Source organism: Chenopodium album, chromosome 10 (assembly GCF_948465745.1).
Source record: "Chenopodium album chromosome 10, dcCheAlbu1.1, whole genome shotgun sequence".
NCBI classification, from domain to species: domain Eukaryota; kingdom Viridiplantae; phylum Streptophyta; class Magnoliopsida; order Caryophyllales; family Amaranthaceae; genus Chenopodium; species Chenopodium album.
In genome coordinates this window covers 57,264,017-57,281,326 of record NC_137843.1, presented here as the reverse complement: position 1 = coordinate 57,281,326, position 17,310 = coordinate 57,264,017, and the positions used below count along the sequence as shown (strand labels likewise).

General features: G+C 36.0%; 2 protein-coding genes and 2 pseudogenes across 3 annotated transcripts; 2 read left to right on the top strand and 2 right to left on the bottom strand.

Moving 5' to 3' along the window:
• Positions 1-86: 86 nt before the first annotated feature.
• LOC145564264 (putative disease resistance protein At1g50180) lies at positions 87-5,390 on the bottom strand (annotated as a pseudogene). The gene is made up of 5 exons (XR_014094783.1): positions 4,773-5,390; positions 2,622-4,304; positions 1,249-2,470; positions 1,013-1,152; positions 87-712 (listed from the first exon to the last, which is right to left on the bottom strand). The product of XR_014094783.1 is annotated as a putative disease resistance protein At1g50180 (transcript).
• Positions 5,391-6,714: 1,324 nt separating this feature from the next.
• LOC145565513 (uncharacterized) lies at positions 6,715-8,108 on the bottom strand. Its single transcript, XM_081625489.1, has 2 exons — positions 7,647-8,108; positions 6,715-7,341 (listed from the first exon to the last, which is right to left on the bottom strand). Exons 1-2 carry the CDS (start codon positions 8,106-8,108, stop codon positions 6,715-6,717), a joined length of 1,089 nt encoding a protein of 362 aa, XP_081481615.1.
• A 2,100-nt stretch (positions 8,109-10,208) lies between these two features.
• LOC145564263 (putative protein phosphatase 2C 49) lies at positions 10,209-12,804 on the top strand. The gene is made up of 3 exons (XM_081624589.1): positions 10,209-10,357; positions 11,465-11,871; positions 12,108-12,804. Exons 1-3 carry the CDS (start codon positions 10,301-10,303, stop codon positions 12,664-12,666), a joined length of 1,023 nt encoding a protein of 340 aa, XP_081480715.1. The 5' UTR covers positions 10,209-10,300; the 3' UTR covers positions 12,667-12,804.
• Positions 12,805-14,346: 1,542 nt separating this feature from the next.
• LOC145565512 (phosphatidylinositol 4-kinase gamma 3 pseudogene) lies at positions 14,347-17,309 on the top strand (annotated as a pseudogene).
• Position 17,310: the final 1 nt, after the last annotated feature.

The window sequence follows — 17,310 nt, the reverse complement described above, 5'->3', positions numbered from 1 at the left end:
CCTTTTAATTAAGTGTTGATAATTGTTTATATAAGTCGTACTTGCATGGGTCATGTAGCAAAGTATCAAAGCTTGTGGACAAAGAATATAAATTTAATGATGCACATTATAAATAGACAAGCTATGGTAAAAAGTAGTACCAAAATAAAAACAAGTCGAGTTTAAAAATAAAGAAAATCGTTGCAGTGATGTCAGTGAATGTTGTCATTACCATACTCTCTTTTAGTGTAGGCTAGTACTCGGGTGTTTTTAAGTTTGTTCGAGGACAAAATCAAGTTAGCCACACTTCTATGCAGTACAAAATAGGCAGGACCGTGCCATCGTTGGTTAATCAATCAAAGCTTTGGGCTCGATGATAACACCTCGAATTTCAAATCCAGGCTCAATACCCGACAACCTAAAGATAAGAGTCTGATCGAAATGTTCGCGACATGTCTTGAATTCTCCTATTGGAAGTCGTATCCATTCGTCTTTTGGCTTATCTTGCAACCCCTGATCTTGCGCATGAGATGTCAAGTATCTACATGCCAAATAAGACCGAGCACCAATCATACACCTTTGAGATGCTGATTGTGGTATTCTGATCACATAGGCAATTTCATACGTTATTTCTGGAGAGAGATTTTCCGCGTTGAAGTATCCAGTTACAAAGAATAACTTAGTACCAAAAGGAGGTGGTTTAAGTTTGCCAACCGTTATTAATGCACCCTCACTGCAGCAAACAAGTTTTAAGATTAATTATTAACATTAATTAATTTAATTTGTGAAGATCAGTAAGAACAAATAATACAAAAGTGAATCGGTTAAATAACTTTTAATTGTAAGTACAATTTTAGTTTTGCCAAAATTAGGCAAAGATAGAGAACAAGCAACAAGGTTTAAGGCATTCACAATATCTTGTACAGTAATAAGCAACAAAAATTGATGTATAGCACTAGTTCTATCTTTTTTTTTTTTTTTTTTTTTTTTTTTTTTTTTTTTTAACAATCATTTTACAGCTTAAATTTGTTACCTTTCTTCAATTTCGCTCCATTCCCAGCAATTGTCCAAAGGAATATCCTTAAATGGGTGACACTCAGCCAAAGAGAGGTGTGTGGCATACAACATGAAACAATTGTAGTAGCATTCCCTCCGTTTCACAACCCAAAATTTCTGCATTTCATAAAAAATTTACAAGATGATCCATTAGTTTAAAAGTCAACAACACAGAAAAAAAATAAAGTAAGATGATATGACAAATTAACTTGCCTGTGTTTTATTGTTCAAAAAAATCCCAGTAGTGAGCTGGTCATATAACTTGGTGATGGAAGAAAAGTGAACGGGGGTATCAGACTGTTCAATGATGGCTTCGAAGTTATGAGGCAATCTAATACTTTCTCTTGACCACCCTGATTCCTCTGCTTTTTGGACAAATTCTTGGGGGACTCCGAAACACTCGAGCTGCTCGAGGTTGGCAACAAAAGGCAAGCCAAGCGGAAACCTGTGTAGCCCTTCACACTTGATGATCACTAACTTCTTAAGACATATCAATGCCCCTGTATGAATTTCCCATGTATTCAATTTTGGGAGACTTGCCAGGTAAAGCTCTTCAAGCACGGGAAACGAGCCTTGTATGCAGGTAAGTGCAGTCCCTAAAAACGAATTAGACAGTTTAAGGAGCTTCAGATGAGCCAATGCCCCAATAGACACCATAGGATCCTCCTCCTCTAATATGTTGTCCTTCAATTCTAGAACAACAAGGTTAGATGACAATATGAATGATAGACTTTTTACTAGTAGTTTCCCAACCAATACTAATTTATTCAGATGTTGGTTATGAGTGAAGATCGGGTTTACAAGGTGTAAGGCTACACCATCACTCCACTCACAATGAAATGTATGTAACCGATCAGATGTTAGGCTTGGGCAATTTAAGGCAACCTTCAAGTCCTTTTCCGTTGTCACAACCACCTTTAGTTTCTTCAAATTTGTGCTCAGTTTTGGCACCTCTCTTGAAAACCAATCCCCGACTCCACTACACCTAACACCCCACAAAATTTGTAGGTTTGGCATACAGCTCAACTGCAACTCCTTTGGCTTCCAAGGATATTCAACAGGCAAATAAAGATGCCGAAGTAGCACAAACTTACCAAACATATTGGGGATTATTACTGGTACAGAGTTATCAGAGACAATGTTCCTGTAGTCTAATGTCAGCAAGTTCCTCAATTTTCCTATGGAGGTGGGAAGCTTTGTGACATTCGATGCACGAATTCCAAGGTATCTCAAGTGAATGAAGCTCCCAATTTGTGTAGGTAAGGTCCCAGAATCAGTCTTAATGCCCCACAAATTCAACAATCTTAACAGCTTAAAATTCTGTTGCACAATCCTCAAGTCTAAGGTCTTGGAAACATAGTTATTATGCAATTTATTAGATCTTTTCAACAGTACAAGTGACCTCAGATATGAGATTTTTGTTGGGAAGGCCGTGCTGAACAAGTAGCCAGAAACAAAAACAAAAACAAAAACCAAAACAAAATAAAAAATATTCAATTTGATATGCACATTAATTTTAACCATGAGAGCATATAAACAATTATTCACTCTGTTTTGTACGTGTATGAATATTCATGCTGAGGTACCTGGAATGGAGAGCAGCCCTACGCGGTTGGATTGCTAAGGCAGACGCATTATTGACTGTTTGTTCGCAATCACTAGTGCCAGTATAGACTTGAAGAAAGCTCTCTTCCTTGGCTTTTTTCAGACAAAGATAACGCAACAATTCATGTAAGTGAAATGCCTTTATGACTCCCTTAAAGTTGGTTTGCACCACTTGAATCATGAATCGTTGGCTCAACTCCTCTAAATATTGTATTGCGACATCTTCTACAGACATCTCACCTTTTGCTGCAACAAGACCTTCAGCTATCCACATCCGAGTCAACATCCCAGCTGGAATTTGGGCACCTTCTGGAAATACACCAAGATAAAGAAAACAAGGCTTCAAACTATAAGGTAAATCCTCATAGCTCAAAGCCAACAAATCATGTACACTTGCACACGTGTCTGCTTCGGTACCTTCCATAACTCTTGACCGTACAGTATCACTCACTTGCTGCCATTCTCCAATGCTTTCTCTTGTGTTCAAAATCCCAGCTAAAGCTACTATCGCCAAGGGAAGCCCACAACATTTCTTTACCTAACCTCTCAAAACTTTCCGTACTACAATTCGTACGATGACCAAGAGTAAGCTTACTAAGCAACTCCCAACCGTCTTCCTCACAAAGAGGTTGTTGTTTGTGGATTTTGTGCTCCTGAGGCTGCTTGGACGGAATAATACTCTGGTTTCGAGTTGTGATGATAATCTTACTTCCTCTTTGTGCACTCCCTTGCACTAGGGCAGGGAGTATCTGTTCAAGAGCCTCTTTACTCCACACATCATCCAAAACAACCAAATATGACCTCTCTTCCAAAATTTTTCGAAGCTCATCTATTAGAACTTGTACATTATTCATGTTGGCATGGAGGTCTATAGTCTCACTAGGACCGCCGACCTTCCTCAATATTTGTGATAGTACATATGAGGTATCCCACTCTTGGGATATAGACACCCATGCCATTGAATTGGTGTAATACTTTTTCACATAAGGATGATTGTAAAGCTTCCTAGCCAAGGTGGTTTTCCCCGAACCACCCATTCCCACAATAGAAAGGAAGTTTGTGTGAGTGTTCCCCTCTCCCATAAACACTTCTAGTAACAACTTTTGAATGTCATTCTCCAAACCAACAACACACTCAAAGTTGTCTTCATAGTGGTAGCTTCTTCTTTGTGGTGTCTTATAACAAGATCGCGGTAATCTGAAACTTTCCAGTATCTCAGGAATTCTCCTCAGCTCATTCCGATTCAGCATTCCAGTAAATTCCTTCACTTGGGCTTGTTTCTGCTTTATCTTCTTCCCAACTTCATAGATATCAGGGGCGTTACACATGAAGCAAGCGAGTTTGGTGATCCAACTCCCATAACTCTCTTCTACCTTAGCTTCAATGTTAAGGATATACATATCAATCACATCCTCGGCATCATAAGCAAGCTCTCTGACTCTGCCTACCAGAATTCCGATTTCTCTCTTTTCTTGCTTCGCATCAGCATCTTTTAAGTATTGTTGCATTAACTCAAGCTCTTGTTGGAGGCCCCGTACATGATCCGCCACATCACATAATATGTTTGCCTCTTGGATCAATAATGAGCCAATCCACTGCACAGCTGATGCAACAGTTGACTCTGCCATTATTGTTTATTTAGTCTTCACTCTTTCTTAATCATCCTGTTGATTTCGATCACATTGATAATAATAAGTAGGTTAATTAACATAAATGGATGCAATAAAAGACCATAAATAAATCCTTCGTTCTTAGATTAATTGCAAATTTGATCAGAGTAGGTGGTATTTTTCTGTTCAGGGTTACAGATCAAGGATATACCCAGAAGAAACAAAACTTCGAATCTCTTACTAGAAGCCAAACGTTTCTAAATCAAACATTCTCTCCTTTTCTAATAACCGACTTACCAAACATATTCATGGAATGAATTAACTTTGATTCCATCTATAATTCATTCCATCTATTTCTAAAGTAATAATTATGTATTCCTCAAAAAAAAAAAAAAAAAAAAAAAAAGTAATAATTATGTAAGCAAATTTCTATAGAAACTAGAAGTCATTTAAATTTCATCCGATGATTATGATTAACAAGCAAATTTTAGGATTAAAAGGACAAGCTAATTATTTACGTACCTCAAGTTTAGTGTACTCTCTAATCCTTCAAGCCATGGTGAAGTCTTGGCGGGTTGACTTACCTAACATGATTCATCATCTTCTAGTGGCGTTTATTGTTTGAAAAAAAAAAAAAAACATTATCTGAAAATAAATGAATGTTCTGGCTCATTAAACACCCAACAAAAAAGAAAAAAAAAAAAAGAATGTTGTGGTTATAGATTTATAGTCCGTTTATCATAGAAGAATATTAAAAATAAATGCCTAAGCAATAAATTAAATTATAATTTATAAATTACTCCAAGGAATTCTACATTGCTAAATGAAGGTTCCTTCTCATTTCTTGTAAAGTTCACTTGGGAGCCGCCTACTTATAATACGAGTATTCAGATATCCTTTTTGCCTTTTGGACCAATAATATTTCAAAAAGATTGAGCGAAGTGTCCTAGAAATCGGAAAAATTAAACAAAGATAAGGAGTAGGGTTATGTATGAACACAAATGTAAACTAACATGGACTTTTCTCCAACTCAATGCAAACTTAACATCAACTAACAAGGGTTGACTCAAGTGGTAAGCAACTTAATGCCGTTTAAGGAAGGTTTTGGGTTGGAGCCTCACCGTTTGCAGAAACTCTTGTTGGGAGACTCATTCACCATAAGCTAGATGTGAGAAACAGATCGAATATGAATTTAGTCGGACCTAAGCTTCCAGTGAACCAGGTGGGCTTCCTAAAAAAAAGTTTCAAAGTTAACCTCACAATTTACGGATTATTTCTTTAACTGCACTCTGTAACATTTTCTTTTAACATTAAAATAGTTTTTGGGTTTAGTTGAGGCCCAAGTTATTATATAAATAGAATTTTTTCTCTTATAGTCTTATGTCCTTGCCCTTGTGGTGTTAAACAAAAATTTCAAATATTTCTTATAATGTTATTCATTTGGAAATGTATATCAAAATCACGTATTGATCGATGTAATTAATGTTTAATTCAATTAATATTTCTACTTTTAGTTATCTTATAGTTCATTATTAGCTTTTGCCTTAATATATCTATAATTCATCTAAAACAATAGACATATAGTTAAACCATTGTTGTTTATAATTGAGCAAATTTAAATCTAGTATGAAGTCAATGAAACCTAGACCATGTGATAACTTGCTAATAGGGCTGTTCATTGGTCCAAGACCGGAAATTTTAATTTCAAGAACCGAAAACCGGATCGATTAAGCTAGGACCGAACCCGGACCGGACCGAAAAAAATCCGTCCAAAACCCGGACATGACCGCTTTGGACCGATTTTATAATTTTATAAAAAAAAATGCTAAATTTTTAATAATATTATGGAAAACTCGAAAAAAATATAGAAAAAACTTTAATTTAGCGTCTTTTTTTTTTGTATGTTAAGTACAAAGAAAATTCATATAATTAAAGTTTTCAAATGTTATTAAGAATAATCTTAACTCTAAGATTTTATGCTTAAAGTAAAGGAAAAAATCGGACCGGTCCAAGACCGGTTTTTATGGGGTTTTGGACCGGACCGGACCAAAAAAAAATTTAGACCCAGTGACCAGACCGGTTAATTCGGTCGTCCGATCTGGTCCAGGTCATTTTTTCGGTCCGGACCGATTTTTGAACAACCCTACTTGCTAACAAAATCTTTTAAATATGTATTACTGATTATGGAATTAAGTATGCAAATTTTGATCATTAAATACTATATATAAGTATAACACTTTGACTAGTACACATACCAATGGACAAGTTTGTTATACATTATAATTTTTTGGGGAAAAGTTTAAGCTTGACCATGTTGCTACATTATGACGGATGGAGTATGAAAAAGATGCATAAAGTCGGTGAACATTGAAAATTATAACCAAGCATACATTACTACATTAGTAATTAACTATGAGGTACATATGTAGTATGTAAAGGTCTCAAAGTAGAAACATTTGCTTCTTCATGAATCTCGAAAGAGCTCTTGTTGAGGTCGGAAAATATAATTAGATCCAAATGTTGAACAATAAACATCAATCAACAATGGAAGATGTTGCAAAATATAGGAGCTACCAATGATCCATGCTAGGATAGCGATAGTTATCCATAACATTCGATGTGGGTAGATGATGACAATAGCCACGGTAAAGGCTAACAACATTGTCATTATAGAGAAGAAAAGTAACGCCAACCCAACTATTAACTTGAGAGGCAACGATACTAGAAAATCCTCCTCGGCGTACCTTGATGTCAAGATGGAAAGGAATGTCAAGATCGAGCCAGTTGAAGCCAATAAAGAAAATGCATCCGATGCTACAAACAGCCAAAATAACTTTTTATTTTGGTTATTATTACTAGGTGAAGGTGGTTGAAAGATTGCTTGGAAGACGACTGCTGTGACTAGAGTTGCTACAACCATACATGATGTTGCTGTGTCTCGCATCCATTTCTCCCCTTCTTTCCTTAGCAATCTATGCTCTCTAGTGAACAATGTTCGAGGTGTTTCTTTGCATTCAGATCTTCCTTTGTTTAAGCTTGGTGGATTGTTTTTTGCATCCGCATATTCTCGTTGTACAATATTTTCAACGGCCTAGAGTAATAAATCATGTTTAAGCAATTAGTTAAGTTTGATTACAGAGTACGTAGCTTTTAAAATACTTCATCCATCCCTAAATCAAATTTTAATTTCTTAGCTAGACCAATCTTCTCTCCATTGCTTTTATATTTCTTTTATTAAACTTAACTCATGACAAAATTACGTCGATCTACATACTATCTAAGATTAAAAGGGTTTATATTGGATACACAAGGTTAAAAAAATGGATAGACATTAAAAGTAACATTGTTTGTGACTAAATAGCAAAATCGAGAAGAGAATTAGAGAAAAACAATCACCTGAAACCATAAAAGTTCGCGTTGCATTTGAAGGGCTGCCCCAGAAACAACGTTGAGTCTATCAGTGCAAGGCAAATTGGCTGCTAGATGAAGAATATTATTCCCATTATTAGGATTCTTGTAAGCTGCAAGTGAATGGTTGATACTACCTATTTGACGAATATGACTAAAGATTTTCTCTTGGCGGCATTGAATGGCAGCATGAAATATGGTTCGATTTTCTTCATCTAATTCCCATATTAGGTCCGGGTAATGGCGAATTAGTGTGGTCACAAACTCGTAGTTTCCTAACTCTATAGCCACGAAGAGCAGTCGCGGCTGAGGGTGAGATAGAATCTCGGATATTTTCTCATGAGGTTGTTGTATTACTATTTTCCAAAGGCGCTCAACCAGTTCAAGTTTAGCTTGATCTTCTTGTTGCTCCCTCCATAAGTTGGTAACTGAAACAAATTGTTTAAGCATACTAATGATATTAGTTATATTAATACAGTGTACAATTTAAATGTTCTTATGGATAGATTATCTAAAACCTTGATTGATTTAATTCAAAAAGGTTGGTCACTTTTTGCATAAAGGAATGGGCCTGACTTGGGCCTGCCTGGCATAAATTGGGTTTGGACTAAAATTGGGCCATAGAGGTCCAATACTAAAATGGAGTTATAACGCTATTCAACTTAACCAGTTAACCATATGGTCCACAGCCAATACAACGGGTTGATCACATAGGTCGGGGCTAGAGACCGAGTCAGAAATCGAGGTTCTAGTAGTTTTGATCTAGGGGCAATACTCGATCATCTTCATAGAACATTCAAGCATTTAACCATGACTAATATTGCATCGATAAGAATGAATTAAACATAAGTTGGTCGAAAACTTACACATATTACATAATTGTCTCCAACAATTGAAATGACTTGTACTCTTTTTTTTATTCTTCCGTGCCAAGACATGCAATGGTGTCTCTCCCTGTCCATTCTTGTCAATAGCTAGTTGCTCATCCCTGTTAAGTATCTCCAAAGCAATATCTGAATTGCACCAACAATGATTAAAAAAAAAAAAAACGGAAACACAATTCATACAGAGGACAGGGCTGGGCGTGGTTATTAGGAGTGAGCAGGGTACTATCCTAGCTGCTGCTATTCGTGAAGTTGGGGCTGGCTGGGATGTGGATGCTGCTGAGGCAGCAGCCTGCAGATATGGGTTGCAAGTGGCGAGGAGGTTGGGCTTTATCAACGTGCACCTTGAGTCTGATGCAGCAGGTGTGGTGAATGCTGTAAAATCGAAGGCAAAGGGCTTCTCTCCTATCTTCCTGTTATATGATGATATTAATAGCTTAGCGTCTTGTTTTAGTTCGTTTTGTTTTTCTCATGTTAAACGTGCGGGTAATACTCTAGCCCATAGTGTTGCACGATGGGAAACTAGAGGATGTAATGAATGTGTTTCTCTTGGTCTTTCCCCCAAAGCTTGACAACTTTGACGGAAATCGATCTCCTTTAATGATAATTCGCAGCGTTGTTTCAAAAAAAAAAAAGAATATTGTACACTACAGGTCTGTTTTGATTTACTGAACTGAACTGAACTGGATTGTTTATGAGAGAAAGAAATTAGAAACTGATTGGAGATGAATTGAAATGAATTGAACTGAATTGAAATTAAGCTGACAGAACATGCCCTATGTGTACCTCTACTTTTTTCCGTAAAAAGACAATAATAGGCCTTATACCATATTACGAAGTATAATAGCATGTCTGTCGTGAGTTGTGACACCTTCTATTTAAAATAAACTTTTTTAAAAAAACATCTTCTATATTACGGCCAATTGACCAGATTGGTAAATAAAAAAGACCCTAGTGACAATTTGGTAAAAAAAATATCTCCGACGATAATATGGTAAAAAAAAAGTTAACTCCAAGTGACAATTTGGTAAAAAGATATTATTCTCAGGCGATATTTAGACCAAAATATCTACTTTTTTTTCCGACAAAATATTCAAATTTCCTAATTCAATACATTATTATATTTTTTTAAATTATTTTTGTCATTTAAAAATTTTATTAATATGTCATCTCCTTTTCAACCTCATTTTTTAAGAAAATGGATAATATAGAGTAGGAAAATTACGTGAAAATTAATATTTAAACAATAATTTTTCTTCAAATTGTTAATTCCGAAAAAGTGGTTGGAGATTTAGGTAAGAAAACCATGAAAAATGAACTAAATTAAACACTTATGAGTAGTTTGTCGGAATTTTTTTTGTATATTTTGGGTTAATTGTCGCCTGAGATGATTTTTTTACCAAATTGTCGCGAGGTTAGCTTTTTTACCAAATTGTCACCGAAATTATTTTATTTACCAAATTATCGCTTGGGGTTAGCTTTTTTACCAAATTGTCGCCGTATTATTTTATTTACTAAATTGTTTCTAGGGTTTTTTTTACTCCGTGATTATCAATTTAGGCAATTGGCCTCCATATTACCGAGTAAAGGTAAAGGCGGTTTACTCGTTTATATAAAGGCGGTTTTGCCCTTGTTCATAGCTCACTAACAAAAAACAAAAAAACAACCGATTCTTTGAAGAACTTGTGTGTGTTTGTTTTCTGAAATTGGAATTTGGATTATTGAAATTACTGGGAATTTCATCGAAATAGGAAGAATATGGATGCAGAAACTGAAAACGTTTGCCCTAGTTTTGCGGTCTCTTGCTTACAAGCTGTAAGTTTTTATTATCTATATTTATTTTTGCACTTCTCTTGTTTGCTGATGATAATTATGTGATATTGTTCGTTTAATTTTACATATTATCGTTAGATTTTCGTTCGATTGTTTGATTGAGGTTAATTTCCAGAGAATGAGAGTTGTGAAACGAGATTTGAGGTTGAGGGCTTAGGTGATAAATTGTTAATAAGATTGGCAAAATTATGTGATATTGTTCATTTAATTTTACTTATTATCGTTAGATTTTCGTTCAATTGTTTGATTGATGTTAATTTCCAGAGAATGAGAGTTTTGAAACAAGAATTGAGGTTGAGGGTTTAGGTGATGAATTGTTAATATGATTGGCAAAATTATGTGATATTGTTTATTTAATTTTACATATTATCGTTAGATTTTCGTTCAATTGTTTGATTGATGTTAATTTCCAGAGAATGAGAGTTTTGAAACAAGAATTGAGGTTGAAGGTTTAGGGGATGAATTGTTAATAAGATTGGCAAAATTATGTGATATTGTTCATTTAATTTTACTTATTATCGTTAGATTTTCATTCAATTGTTTGATTGATGTTAATTTCCAGAGAATAAGAGTTTTGAAACCTGAATTGAGGTTCAGGGTTTAGGTGATGAATTATTAATAAGATTGGCAAAATTGTTGTGTATGAAACTCAAGATTTATGGGATTGAAACTTGAGCGTTTAAATTTTGATAGTTTATTGTGTTCATAATGCCTTAAAGTTATTGGATAGACTACACATTATACATTATATTAAATTCATGTTTATTTAATTGTAACCAGTATTTTAATCAACCGAGCAAATAAATTTGCACCATATCTGAGTTGTGTCATCATAAGCCTAATTGAAATAATCTATATATATGGACTGTCATATACGATAATTTGAATTGTCAATAGCGAATTTAGAATGTGTTACTCTCTCTGTTTTACAATGCTTAAATAAATTTGCCAACAATGTAGGGATTTGACTTGGAACATATGATCTGATAATGTGTAGTTGCCTAGTGGGAGTTGGGAGTTGCTCTGTAATTGTTTATAATTTATTTATTCTAATTAATTTTAATAAGAAGAAATCGTATTTTGTTTCAGGATAAAACGACCCCATCTGATGTACTGCAGTTTGTACCAAAAATTCGCTCAGGTAGCTCTGCTGATATTGGGCCACGTAAGCGTATGGAGGATGAACATATAAGGATTGATGATCTTTCTCTGCACTTTGACTCAATGTCTAGTTGTCCCAAGCCAAGTGCTTTTTATGGGGTTTTTGATGGTCATGGAGGTCCTGAAGCAGCAGCTTATGTCAGGAAAAATGTGAAAAAGTTCTTTTTTGAAGATGTGAACTTTCCCGAAGCCTCTGAATTGAACGACTTATATCTTCAAGAAGTGGAGAATTGCCTCCGCAATGCCTTTCTTCTTGCAGATCTAGCCATTTTTGAGGATAGCAGCATCAGTACTTTTACAGGAACAACTGCTCTTACAGCTTTGGTTTTGGGAAGGTATTCCTTCTTTTCTTTACTTTCTTTTAATTACAGTACATATGCCTCCTCTTTTTCTTGTTGTATTAGGTGTTGCTCGGATCTGTACTCAATATTCAATAATGCACCATGAGCATGGACTTATACTTGAATTATCTTAACTACGCACTATTGAGTGAGCTAGTTTAGTTTAGTTCAGTTTAAACTTTCAATGAAGCTGTTTTTGATCATTCATCATTATCCTGGTTCTCTTTCAGGTTCTTGCTAGTTGCAAACGCTGGTGATTGTCGTGCTGTCCTATGCCAGAAAGGAAAAGCAATAGATATGTCGCAGGACCACAAGCCTATTTACCCATCAGAAAAGAGACGAGTTGAAGAACTAGGTGGCTATGTAGATGATGAGTATCTAAACGGTGTTTTAGCAGTGACAAGAGCACTAGGGGACTGGGAAATGAAGCTTCCTAAGGGTTCAGCCTCACCCCTCATTGCCGAACCTGAACTAAGACAGATATTCTTGACTGAAGATGATGAGTTTCTTGTAATGGGGTGTGACGGAATCTGGGATGTAATGTCAAGTCAACAAGCTGTCAACTTTGTGCGAAATGGATTAAGGAAGCACAATGATCCACAACTATGTGCTGAGGAGCTAGTCAGAGAGGCTTTAAGGCTCAAGAGCTTTGATAATCTGACCGTCATAGTTATTTGTTTCTCTACTTTCGATCATCAGAATAAAAAACACCCAATGGTCAAGCGTTCGGGGCCTAAATGTAGCCTCACTGTGGAGGCCTTGTCAAAGCTGAGGAGCTTTATGCTATGATAAGCATGATGTGCTTAGAACATTAGAACATTTAGAAGTGAGCAAGTTTATCATATACAATTGCAGTGGATGGCTCATTTCAAAAAAAATAAAAATTGCAGTGGATGGCTGCATCCTGTCAATGCTACTCCCAATAGATGAATTTTGTTCTCGCCTTTTGTTATTAGCTACAGATCTGGTATCTGTTTGTTTGAGTTTTCAATGCTTGATACTTCTGAAAAGTTTTCAATGCTTGATACTTCTGAAACCTTGAAGAAAATGAGAAGGAAAATTCCATTAATCTGCAGAAAACAGGTCTTTTTTTCTTTTTTTTTTACAGTGATTTATGTTTAAATTCCCCTGGCTCTTTAAGTAGAAAGATTGTGGTAAGTTCTACAAGATTAGGGAAGTAGGTTACCTAGCTTTCCTTTAGGCAAGTTTCACTTTATGTGGGAAGATTGATGTCTTAAACATTATCTTTTCCCCCCTTAGTTACAAGTTTAAGCTTCAGTTACCTCATTTCAGCATAGAGCTCATCTTTCTATGACAGACAAATGAGACAATGAACCTTATTGGGTGTATCAGTCGTTACTGTGAATGCTAGGTGTATGCCTTTTAATTTTGATGTACGGACAATGTATAGTTCTCTTTACCTAAACTATAGTGCAAACTCTTAATTTATTATTCGGTACCAATTTAATCAGTCTGCAATCTGTCCGTACTACGCAACAAGTCATCTTTGACAAGATCTTGCCGTTGGCTTATCGAAAGTGGGCTGCAAGAACCCGCAGATATGAGAGTTTAGGCTGAAGACCACTTTTCTACATTGGTGGCGACAGATATGGATTGACCTGTTGATTACCGCCTTGAAAGACCTTGGTTTTTATATTGGTGATAGGTGATCCCTGTATCAATATTGTACCTTCCTATTTTCAACTATTTTGTGTGTGTGTGTGTTTAGAGAGCCACAAGGACGGAAATCTCCTGGAACCGGGAGAGCTAACCACTTGAGCTATCCCTCACTCTCTTCAACTAAGAAAATTTGTTATTCCATTTCATTTAATTTGTTAAGTCTTTTGCAACAATAATCTTGACGTCTTTAGGTGAAGATATATATAGAGATTAGTTATACAAGTTTAGTTACTCCGTATGCCTCAATTTTGTTTTTATTATTAATTTTTTATTTTTTATTTTTTTTACAACAGAGTAAGCATACAAAACACGAGACTACTATTTATCTCTAGTCATACTTGCTAGATTTTGTGTAGTCTTACACGACATACAACTACTATACCAATACTTAAAATTAGAAATACAAACACATAAACTATTGTTAAGTTTCTTTTTTGGATGATCGAAGAGATTTCCAAACGTACCACCCTTCCTTTTCATACCTGCATGAAAACTTGATCTAATGATAGGATAGGCATAATTAGGTTGCAGACTCTTGCTTCGTTTCCGAATCCTTAGTTACTCCGTATAATATACTACTACAAGTTTAGTTAGGTAGTGAAAAATGCCTCAAAAAAAAAAAAAAAAAATAGTGAAAAATTCCATCAAAAGTCCATTCTTATAAATACCCCCGATAATCCCACATCATCATCACCATTGCTCCATTTCTTCAAATTTTTCTTCCAAATTTAAAATCAACACTTCCCTCGCAATTTTTTTTTTCTTCCTCCATTTTTTCTCTCATTTTCAATGGAGCTTCGTAACTTCGACGAGCAGTTTGAGCCACTCTCTGTAAGTACTTCTTTAATCTTGAATGTTTTTTCTTTTTTTGTTGCATTTTCGTTGCATTTTTGTTGCATTTTCTTGATGTTTGATCGTATTTCGTATATGGTTTGATATGTGTTGTTTGTTTGTCGTTTTGGTTGATCTTTGTCGTTTTGATTGATGTTTGATGTTCTTGATGTTTGATATTTTGTATCTGGTTTGAGGTTTGATGTTTGTCGATTGAAATTAGAAATTGAAAATTTGAGGTTTAAGCTTAGGTTTTAGAACTTTTGATGTTGCTAATTATGCGAATTTGATGAGCAGTTGGCTGATTTTTGATATCTCGTATCTGGTTTGATGTTCTAAACAAGTTGAACTTAGAAATTGAAATTTTGAGGTTTAAGCTTAGGTTTTAGAACTTTTGATGTTGCTAATTATGCTAATTTGATGAGCAGTTGGCTGATGTTTGATATCTTGTATCTGGTTTGATGTTCTAAACAAGTTGAACTTAGAAATTAGAAATTGAATTTTTGAGGTTTAAGCTTAGGTTGTCGATGTATGCTGGAAACTGAATGTGTGTGTTGTTTGTGTGGGATGTAGGATCAATTCGTTTTGAATCTTGATCGTCTAATTTTAGAAGGAAACTTTATGTGTGTGTTGTTTGTGTGGGATGTAGGATCTATTTGCTTTGGATCTTGATCGTCTAATTTTAGAAACATCAATGGCAAGTATTCCTGTAACTCCAGTTCCAAAGCATTCCTTTACCATCTCAACCTTTCTGTCGGGCAAGCATGGCTATCACAAGCTGGTTTCTGATGGAAGAGAGCTGGTGGCTGATGGGGCTGCCCTGCACTTGGGCCTCTGTCTCTCAAATATTCAAGCTATTACTGTTAGGACTGTGTGTGGGAAAGAGTTTCAGTACCAAGTTGTGAAGCAGCAGATTGCTAAGAAGGGAGATGGACCTGTTGAATTGATTGTTGACGGCGAGGAGCTTGAGGACCAGAGTCAAATTCAGGTGTATTGTAAGAACAGTGATGCTGTTTTTCACTTGCTTGTTAAATCTCCCAAAGTGAGAGCTAAACCAGTTGAGAAAGACTTTGAAGTTTTGACAGTGGCTTCTGATTCAAATGAGAAAGGAGCTGATGAAGTAGTCACTGATGAGTGCAAACAGGGAACTCAACCTGTTCATCCTCTGGGTGCACTCCAGAAACAGTTTTGTAGAGATATAATTTTGGAGCATCAGATCGTGAATCCTGACATTGAGCTTCCTTCAGTGATTAGGAATCTGATTAAGTCTACATTTAGTGGGTTAGATAAAGGAAAATTTCCAGTATTGTGTCGTGAGGGCCGTGGAGGAACATATCTCATGTTTGATCCCAATGGTCAGGATTTTATCTCTGTTTTTAAACCTACTGATGAGGAGGCCATGGCTGTGAACAACCCTAAAGGATCATCTGTGTCTAAGGACGGTGAAGGGCTGAGAAAGGGTACTCAAGTTGGTGAGGGGGCTATTCGTGAAGTGGCAGCATATATTTTGGATCATCCAAGCAATAGGCGTCGTTCTCATTGCCATGAGGACTTCGGGTTCTCTGGTGTGCCACCAACTGCCTTTGTGAGTTGTTTGCACAAGAGATTCTCTAACAACTTGAAGATTGGCTCTCTGCAGATGTATATAAAAAAGTCTTTTAGTTGTGAAGACAGGGCTTCTAGTGTCTTTCCTGTTGAAGAGGTTCACAAGATATCAGTTTTGGATATCAGGTTGGCCAATGTAGACAGGCATGCTGGAAATATTTTGTATACCCGAGATCATGAAGGTCAATTTGTCCTCTTTCCGATTGATCATGGGTACTGTTTTCCAAGCAAGGTAAAGTTCTTCCCACCCTTTTACCTTACGTGGCTTGCTTTTTTAGCTAACTAGACACATTGAAGGACATGTTATCTAATACTTGAAATTAGATGTTCTTTGTTGTGTTAAGTCATTGTTCCTATGTTTTTCTTCATGTTGAGGTTGGATTTTTTATGTTCATTGTGAGTTAATTATGACTTATGATGCAAACCCAAGGCATACTCTGATCCATTAAATGATGAAAAACATTTTATCCCACACATTTCATGTACAGCCTTAATGTTTGAATGAGGAAAAAAATTGTGTTGCCAGCTTGCCACATGCCACTTAGTCCCAATTATGTAGGAAAGTTACTAAAAAATTCATCACATTGTGAATATGAATCACTAGTGAGTTTCTTTTACTTCACGTAATTACTAGCTGCATCACTTACTATTTGCCTCAAGCCCCCTAACTCTGGTGGAAATCCTATAAATGCTCTGAAAATATGTAGCCAGTTCTGGATTAGATAGCCTAATCGGGTGATAGTGTATCTGTAACTTGGTAATTGCTTTTTCTTGAACAATTTTAGGCTTCTACTGTTTTTACCAGACAAAACTCCGGCTTTTCTAACTTTGTGCATGCTTTCATTCACTACACAGTTTGAGGACTGCACTTTTGACTGGCTTAATTGGCCTCAAGCAAAACAGCCATATGCCCCTAAAACCATTGAATACATAGAATCCCTTGATGCTGGAGAAGATATTGCACTGCTGAAACTTCATGGATGGGACATGCTACCTGAGTGTGCTCGTATATTACAAGTTTCCACCATGCTCTTAAAGAAAGGTGTCGCTAGAAGGTTGACTCCCTTTGTCATTGGAGGCATCATGTGCCGTGAACCCTTGGACGAGAAGGAATCCGTGATTGAGCTGATTGTCAAAGAAGCAGAGGAAAAATTGCTACAAGAATCAAATGAAACTACATTTCTCGAGACCATCTCCTCAATCATGGATCGTTGGCTTGATGAGCTCTCTCTATGAATCCCATGACAGTTGATATTCTGAAACTAAATGAAGTTTCTGTTTTAATTTGTAAACTAACAAGATTTATGCAGCAGTAGC